This window comes from Penaeus vannamei, chromosome 10 (genome assembly GCF_042767895.1).
Source record: "Penaeus vannamei isolate JL-2024 chromosome 10, ASM4276789v1, whole genome shotgun sequence".
NCBI classification, from domain to species: Eukaryota; Metazoa; Arthropoda; class Malacostraca; order Decapoda; family Penaeidae; genus Penaeus; species Penaeus vannamei.
This window is the reverse complement of record NC_091558.1, coordinates 37,629,886-37,639,885: the sequence shown is the minus strand read 5'-3', so window position 1 is coordinate 37,639,885 and position 10,000 is coordinate 37,629,886. Positions and strand designations below refer to the sequence as shown.

Sequence of the window (10,000 nt, the reverse complement as noted above, 5' to 3'; positions counted from 1 at the left end):
CGGAGAGCTCAGTACTGTTCATGTGTCCTCTGCCAAGCACGCTCTCAGGATCGCGATACGCTGAGAAAACAAGTCCCATGCGATGCATCAGCAGCCCTAACAACCGTGTCCTCCTATCTATGAGCCTTTCACGGGCGTCTACTTCGAACCCTCTGCATCGCATTTTTAGACTTTCAGCATTATAAAAGGAAAATATACCCTTCTTGGCTAAAGGCATGCCCAGTCGCGACCACCTCTTCCAGTGATTTCTAACTACGTTCTCACTTTTTCGAGCCATCATCAGAAACGGAGTGACCTAGTTGTCCTCTTGCATCTTGCATCAAACAATCCTCATCAATCTCCATGATGCTCAGCCCACGTGGCCAGACCCACGCCACTTGGTCACGTGACGGACGTTCTTCCTCATCCCTCGGCACTGGGCACCCGCGTAGGGGCTCACCCTCATGCCTCTCTCGTTCACACTTCACCCGGCAGCTTCCAGCAGATTTGGTCTTTTCCTAACCTCTCCTGGCGCCCTTTGAGCTCACTTGCTTGTCGCCTGGACAAGGGCCGCCTCTCATCTCCATTAAGAAAACCAGATATCTAATGATCATCTTCAATAATCTTGGTCCTCAAACCTTTCCGCCACAGGGATCAAGTAACTATTGATCGTGTTGTGGTTCACGCTTATTGACGACCTGCTAAACACCAAGCCAACCCAACAGGAAAACGGCCACTATCAAAAAATGCAATTAAATCGCGACGTTTCGAACTCGTCGGATGAGGAACTCTGGGGGAGCACGAAAAGCCATAATTGCATTGAATTTCCCGTCGTGGCTGCTTTCCTTTCCATCTTTGTGTACTAGTTACTGCATTTATGTTTGTTGACACGAATCCAATTGTTCTCCGGCGTTCCATGCTTGCTTTTCCCCCGTCAAATGGCCCATCACTCAAGTTGTTCTTAAACAAACACTTAATTCAAAGAGTGTATATATGTAAATATATATATATATATATATATATATATATATGTGTGTGTGTGTGTGTGTGTGTGTGTGTGTGTGTGTGTGTGTGTGTGTGTGTATGTGTATATATGCATATGCGTGTGTGCGTGCGAAAGTGTGTATGCGTGTGTGTGCATATGTAATTCTATACATATGTACATGCGTATGTGTGTATATACACATTTATATATACATATTCTAAATTTCCATACATATATACATATATACATATTTTTATATACACATATGCATCATATATATAAATATATATGCATATATATGCATATATATATGTATGTGTACACATGTACACATTCGAGCACACATACACACATACACACACACACACACACACACACACACACACACACACACACACACACACACGCATAAACATATACACATATACGCACATGCACACGCACACACATACACATATGCATATGCACATGCACATGCACACGCACACACACACACACACATACACTCTCTCTCTCACACACACACAAACACACACACAAACACACACACACACACACACACACACACACACACACACACACACACACACATATATATATATATATATATATATATATATATATATATATATATATATATATATGCATGTATCTATATGTGCGTACGAATGTGCATAAGTATGTGTGGTATACATGTATGTATGTATGTGTACATATGCATGTACCTTTATGTCTCTATATGCATATGCATGTGTATGTATACAGTGCCTGCATGTATATGTATGTGTGCGCAAGAAAATCAAACAAGGAAAAACAAAGACGTCGCTACGTGCCATCCGCTCGCCGTCTCCTTACCTCATCCGACAGATTGTAGTTCCCCTTCAGGATCTTCTTGTAGAGGCGGATCCTGTCGGCGTCGAAGAAGGGGAAGTCGCCCCGCAGCAGGATGTACGTGATCACGCCCACCGCCCACAGGTCCACGGCGTTGGTGTAGCGCCGCCTGGCCACCATCTCAGGGGCGATGTACTCTGGGGTCCCGCAGATGGTGTTCATCAGCAGGTCATCCGCCGACCTGCAACGGGAAACCGACAGTGAGCCAACACTGCATTCTCGGTAAACAAATCTCTATGAAAGACACTGCATTCTCGGTAAGCAAAATCTCTATGAAAGCCACTGCATTCTCGGTAAGCAAATCTCTATGAAAGACACTGCATTATCGGCAAGCAAAATCTCTATGAAAGTCAGTGCATTCTCGGTAAGCAAATCTCTATGAAAGTCAGTGCATTCTCGGTAAGCAAATCTCTATGAAAGTCAGTGCATTCTCGGTAAGCAAATCTCTATGAAAGTCAGTGCATTCTCGGTAAGCAAATCTCTATGAAAGTCAGTGCATTCTCGGTAAGCAAATCTCTATGAAAGTCAGTGCATTCTCGGTAAGCAAATCTCTATGAAAGTCAGTGCATTCTCGGTAAGCAAATCTCTATGAAAGTCAGTGCATTCTCGGTAAGCAAATCTCTATGAAAGTCACTGCATTCTCGGTAAGCAAATCTCTATGAAAGTCACTCCATTCTCGGTAAGCAAATCTCTATGAAAGTCAGTGCATTCTCGGTAAGCAAATCTATGAAAGTCACTCCATTCTCGGTAAACAAATCTCGACATGAAAGACACTGCATTCTCGGTGAGCAAATCTCTATGAAAGTCAGTGCATTCTCGGTAAGCAAATCTCTATGAAAGACACTGCATTCTCGGTAAGCAAATCTCTATGAAAGTCAGTGCATTCTCGGTAAGCAAATCTCTATGAAAGACACTGCATTCTCGGTAAGCAAATCTCTATGAAAGACACTGCATTCTCGGTAAGCAAATCTCGCCATGAAAGACACTGCATTCTCGGTAAGCAAATCTCTATGAAAGTCACTGCATTCTCGGTAAGCAAATCTCTATGAAAGTCACTCCATTCTCGGTAAGCAAATCTCTATGAAAGACACTCCATTCTCGGTAAGCAAATCTCTATGAAAGTCACTGCATTCTCGGTAAGCAAATCTCTATGAAAGTCACTGCATTCTCGGTAAGCAAATCTAGGCATGAGTCACTGCATTCTCGATAAGCAAAGGTCGGCATGAAAGCCACAGCATGCTCGGTAATCTAATGGACTTCAACCCAGACTGTTGACGGCTATGACGATTATCAGAACTTGTGACAATCAATACAACCCGCTGCCGGTGTTGGTGCTCTACAAGGTTTACAACGCTTGCTTAAATATCGAACACGGCGATCACTACAGAAAGGCATGAATGAGAGTGAATGTCTCCACAGTGCAAGGGGGTATATGACAGATCAAAATTATATATTGCCCAGTGAAGATAATCATTTTCACTTATACCTTTCTACATTAGAACGTCTAACTCTGGGGTTAAAATCCCTCCACACAATTAGAAGTCAGGGCCATCTTACACTTGCGGTACTTTCAGTCTTCCTAAATGCGGAAAGGAAATGGAAGTCCATCACAATCTACGTGTCCATTTCTTTTTTCTTCTTCATCCTCTTTTTCTTCTCTTTCTGCTTTATTTCACCTTCTTTCTACATCCATTAATTCTTCTTTCTTACCCTCCTCCTCTTCTTCCTCTTCCTACTCCTCCTCCTCCTCATTCTCATTCTCTTCCTCCTTCTCCTTCTTCTCCTCCTCCTCATTCTCATTTTAATCCTGCTCTTCCTCCTCCTTATTACCATTATTAATGTTTTTTCCTCCTTCTCTTTCTCCCATTTCTCTTCCTCCATTCTTTTCCATCCTCTATCAACCATTTTCTTTCCTTGCGGCTGCATAGGTCTGAAGGCGGAATCCAAGAGAATTTTGAAACCGTTTCGCCTCTCACAAGTACATTTTAACAAATTCGTTCTCTTGACATCATGTTGCCGGAAAACCCAGTCTGATTAAGCAATATCAATTTTCTACTTTTTCACCAGACTAGGAAGTCAACAGATGGATGGTGACAAGATTATTGAAAGCTCTTGATACGAGGATCCCGTAGAAGGACCAGGTAAAGCGCCTGTAAAAGGTCCTGATATTGCTGGTCTTATTGACTACCCTTGCCTGTAAGTCGCGTCCTGGCACCTTTTGCAGCAGAGCCCCGCGTCGGATCATGAAGTAAAGTAGCCAGGACTAGGTGTTCAATTAACGACTCCTCCGTAAGTCTGGCAGATCGACCAAACCTGCAGAGAGGAAGTCCAGATAGCCTTGCTCCCGTGCGGGTGGATGGGAAGGCGGTGCGCCCTCCTCAGCGGTATACCCACGTTTGTGTTGCTGTCTTTTATCAGACCATTTCCACTGAAATACTTAAATTCGCAATGAGCAACCACCAATCTTGGGGTTCACCTGATCGGGATCCTGGGCTGCGAAGTAATAAAGTGTGGCCTGCAAACAAAACCATTCTCTCTCTCTTTCTCTCTTTCTCTCTCTCTCTCTCTCTCTCTCTCTCTCTCTCTCTCTCTCTATATATATATATATATATATATATATATATATATATATGAATCAAAACACTACAAACTGGGCATTGCAGACTCGTTAATAACTTGCAAATGCCCTGGATACTTAAATATTAAAACTTTATGAAAGTTCAGCCACGTGTCACAGCAGAGCCGACCAGGTTGTACTTCCTTCATTTACAACACCATTCATCTACGGTGTACCAGATTCCGATTGACTTCGCTCACTAATAATTCGAGAAACAAAATTTTCCGATGTTCACTGAACTGCCATGCATAATGATGGCAATGCCAAGGTAAGGCATCGTGGTTTAATCTGCTAATTCATTAAATCCAATCAAGTTTTTGTTTCTCCCCTGGCCGAATCCTCTTTCAAAAGGATATCGAAATCCCATTGTGCTTTCTCTCTCTCTCTCTCTCTCTCTCTCTCTCTCTCTCTGGAATCATTGCTGGGAGGCTTTTCGACAAGGTAAATAATAATAGATAAGTGTCCCGGCTGCAGAGCGCGTCGCATCTCTTCTCATTTTCCCGAAGTTCAACCCCGTCGCATCTCTTCTCATTCTCATCAACCCATGGCAACTGAATCACAGCGAAAATTATAATCTCACATATTTCTACGACGTTTAAATTCTCTGTAGAGAAATGAGGCATCTTTATCATCTTTCTAAATAGCCAAGTCTTCGCAATATTCGCCTCGGAGAACTACGAGTCACCGCTCAGCAGTCTATGCTTATATTTTCATCACCCCCGCCATCCCCATCTTTTTCTTAAGTCCTTTCTCTCCCATCTGTTTTCGAACTCTCCCGCCATTTTCAGTGCTCATGTCCCAAAGAAAAGTATTCGATATCACACTATGGTTTGTGATCATGCCGGGAGACCTTCCGACAAAGATGACGGGCAAGCGCAACGCGTCGCGGGAATACAGTGCGTGAGTTCGAGGAATAAGGGCGCGTCCACACCAAAGACAAAACGCGGTGGGAACATTAAGACTGACGAGTTGAGTAACAAGTTGTTAAGTCGTTGAGGAATATCGTAGTAGACATGTTGGTACGGATTTGTTGGGCGACATGTTAGCAGTCCTGGCGTGGACGAGATGACTTCGTCCACACCAGACCTCCCACCAACCAACAGACCAACATGGTGTGGGCAGTTTCACCAAGTCGACTCTAATTACAGACATGTCTCTCAACACTGTAACAGATATGTCCCCATACATATTAGGAGATTTGTATCCGGATGTGTCCTATGGCGTCCCCCCGAAATGTTTCCAATTTGTCTCCAAGCAACATGTCACCGGTGTGGACACACCCTGAGGCTTCCTTTTCCCCGAAGTCCGCGAATTCACAGACCATCATGTTATTCAGCCCCGCGAGGAGCACTCCCACAGAACGCCGAGGCCCCCTTCACGACCCCTAGCACAGACAAGAGAATTCTCCTGTTCTGTCTTATATTTTACAATAACATAATTCTTATACCAAAGCTCAATGCGCTATAATCTGTTCCGTTAAAATACACAAAAAAATGAATAAGAATATTCACTGAATAAGGGGGAGAGGAGGAATGGGAAATGGGGGAAGGGAGAGGTAAAGGAAGCGGATAAGAGGAGGATTGAGAGCAAAAAGGTCGGGGAACTGATGTATAAAAAAGAGGGAACGACAAGGAAGGAATAGATCGGGAGAGAGGAAGAACTGGGGCGGGGTAAAAGGGGGAGGGGGGAGGCGTAAAAGAAGAAGGAAAGCGGGAAAGAGGTAGATGGGGGAGGTTATGAGGGGTGGGACAAGGAGATGAGGGGAGAGGAGAGATAGACAGAAGGTGGAGGAAGGATGAAAAAACGAGGGGGGAGAAGGATGGAGATTAGACGTAGGGAGGAGGAGGAAAGAGAACGGAGCAGGAGACGAGGGAATGGGATGGATCAAGGCCACATTCTCCTTCACCCTTTAAAGGATTTTCAGAATATTCCCATCCCTGGGACTCTTATATTGTCAAAGATCGGTAACTGAAGAAGCCTAGCTCTAGACACCGCCGTCACTATTTTGTACACAAGAAACAACTCTTAACTGCCGTGAAAACTATCCAGAACGTCCTCACTGTACCCTCTGATATGGAAATCCACCCAAAACCTACTTTTCTAAAATGCTCACAGAGGGATAGAGAGAAGCGGGATAGGATCGAACCAAGGTCTCGTTTAAATCTAGCTCAATGCCGCTTTTACCCTTTGAAGATTTTTACGAAACTGGAGCCAAATGTCCCCATCTGAGCACTGCAAATTCATCATCACCACCATCACCATCATCATCACCATCATCAACAGACCTTGCGCCGCCACGCCATCCGCCGCGATTTCGGTATTCACCCTTTTACGAATCACTCTGTCACCACTCCGTCCACCTCCGTAAAATTCATCAGTAATCCATGCTTACATTTACATCATCACCGCCATTCCCATCCTTTTCTTAAGTCCTTTCTCTCCCGTCTGCTTTCGACCTCGCTCACCATCTCCCCCCCCCCCCCCCCAAAAAAAAAAAAAAAAAAAAAAAAACTTCGCTCACTTCCATTTTTTCTAGATTTCGCCTTGCTCTCCGGCCGCGTTACAGAGTATGGAATCCCAAATACTCTTTCGCTGCTTTTCTTTTGTCACTTCGGCGCTAGGGGCGATGATGGACCGTATGTCTGTACAGCTTTGTAACAAATTAGCGCTGTCTTTACGGGGAGGAAACACATTCTCCGAACTTTCAGTTTTCTTCTAAATTTGAACGAACTTTCATTGTTCCAAGCCTACAAAATCCGATCGAAAAAATCTAAATAAAACACACACACACACACACACACACACACACACACACACACACACACACACACACACAGATATATATAACATTATAAATGACAAAGGAGTTCTGAAATCGTCTACAAAACCGGCTTTTCTCCCCGAGCTGAGACAAAAAAGGAAAAAAACTCTGGAAAAATAATCTTCACGGCAACCCGGTCCCCGATTTCAGAGAAAATTACATCTGCCACGTCAACAGCTTCAACGAAAACACTCATGACTAGAGCTTTTATTCGACCAAAGTACCGCCAGCCTTCATGAGCTTCGACAAAGTCCTCTACCTGGACTCTTAATCCTAAAACCAGTATCTGGAAAATCATTTCACATTAAATCATATGTTGTAGAGTTCCTTTCGCCAAACTCACATCATTGCAAAGGGATTAACGTATCAAAAAACCGGGAATCTTCGGAATGCCATAAAATCCCACAAAACCAGAACGGAGGATTCCTCTGACTGATTACCGGAGCATCGCTTAATGCAACAAGTTTCACATTCTATCCACATCCCACACAACAAACAACGATTTCCCGTCTAAAGGGACCAACCAAAAGCAAAATATACACGTCTTTACCTAATAAAAACAACAGTCACACCAGAGAACACTTCCTAACAGATAAGCGTAGACATGCCAAACCCATCCGCTGGAGCACGACTATCGAACAGCCAGTTAGCTCCTTTACCGTTCACTCGAGAGCTCACCCAAGATTCCGGAGACATAACTTCGCTTCGTAGATTTGTTCTCTGTTTATCACTCTCTCCTTCCTTACTCCTCTCTCTCTGTCTCTGTCTCTCTGTCTCTCTGTCTCTCTGTCTCTCTGTCTCTCTGTCTCTCTCTCTCTCTCTCTCTCTCTCTCTCTCTCTCTATCTTTCTCTCTCTCTCTCTCTCTCTCTCTCTCTCTCTCTCTCTCTCTCTCTTTCATTTCTCCTCTATGTAATCCTTTCAGGTATCATAAAAGGGAATAAAATGTTCATTTTCAATAAACTGTTTTATCCTATAAGCTGGAATAATGGAATTAGGTCACGAGATCACATTAGATTTGAATTTTCATTGATAACGCGCTACTGATATCGTTCTATTGCGGGAAACGGGCTCCCAGGACATTCAGGAACTTACAGACCTTGACAGGAAATATTTGATGAAAGCAATGAGGATTTAAGTAAGCAATTTCCATATTTTTCACTCCTTTCTTTGCACTAATTTTCCTCCTCTTAATATTACAGCTCTCCATATAAAGAGATGCAATATACTTCTTGTACTTAATGTCACAAATGTACACTGAAATAAGAGCACCGGCTAATATTTACATCGAGGACGGTCTGCAAGAACAGGATATATACATACATACATATATATATACATATATATATACATATACATATATATACATACATATATACATACATATACATATATATATACATACATATACATACATATACATATATATACATACATATACATACATATACATATATATACATATATATACTTATATATACAAATAAAAATACATATAATATATATATATATATACTTACATATACAAATAAAAATACATATAATATATATATATATATACATATACATATATATATAACCATATAAATCTATATATACATAAAACTAATATATATATACATATATATATATAACAGACACACATACACACACACATATACATATAATATATACATATATACATATATACATATACATATATGCAATCATATACGTACATAAACATATACATATCTATACATATATATACATTTATATACATATCTATACATATATATTTACGAAAATATACATATATATATACATATATACTTATATATACATATATATACTTATATATACATATATATACATATATATACTTATATATACATATACTTATATATACATATATATACTTGTATATACATATACTTATATATAATATACATATATATACATATACATATATACACATATACATATATATACATATACATATATATACATATACATATATATACATATACATATATACACATATACAAATATATACATATACATATATATACATACACATATATATACATACACATATATATACATATATATATACTTATATACTTGTATACATATTTATACATATATATTCTTATACATATATATACTTCTACTTACACATACATATAATATATATATACATATATATACATATATATACATACATATATATACATACATATATATACATATATACATATATATACATATATATACATATATATACATATATATACATATATATATACATATATATACATATGCATACATACATAAATTGCCAATTTTGCTCTCTGGAAGCGAAACCTAATTGGACGCTATATAATGCCCTGGAGTCGCGTCTCGATGCCTTTTGTAAGAAGTCCCAACGCCGGATCATGGGGTACAGGTGGAAGGGCCATGTGTCCAACCGACGACTCCACCGTGAGACGGGCAAGGGACCTGTTACTTGCATAATTCGTGATACCTAGCTCGTTTCCCTGTGGATGACCCTCCCGATCAGGCTGTCTCTATACGAGACAATCCTGCGTGGAGGAGGCCTATGGGAAGACCTAGGATGTCGTGGCTTGGGCAGCTCGACCAGACCTGTCGTGAAGAACTAGAGATGGGCCGAGGACCTGCATGGCGACTTGCCACGAGGGACCCGAAGCCATGGGTGGAGGCGGCTAT

At 41.0% G+C, this 10,000-nt stretch overlaps 1 protein-coding gene across 1 annotated transcript in view; it reads right to left on the bottom strand.

Moving 5' to 3' along the window:
- Nucleotides 1-10,000, bottom strand: part of LOC113822019 (serine/threonine-protein kinase H1 homolog) — a 61,754-nt gene that overhangs the window by 38,546 nt on the left and 13,208 nt on the right. Inside the window, exon 2 of the mRNA XM_070126641.1 lies at nucleotides 1,820-2,036. Coding sequence (XP_069982742.1) covers nucleotides 1,820-2,036 — 217 coding nt within the window. The remainder of the gene's footprint in view (nucleotides 1-1,819; nucleotides 2,037-10,000) is intronic.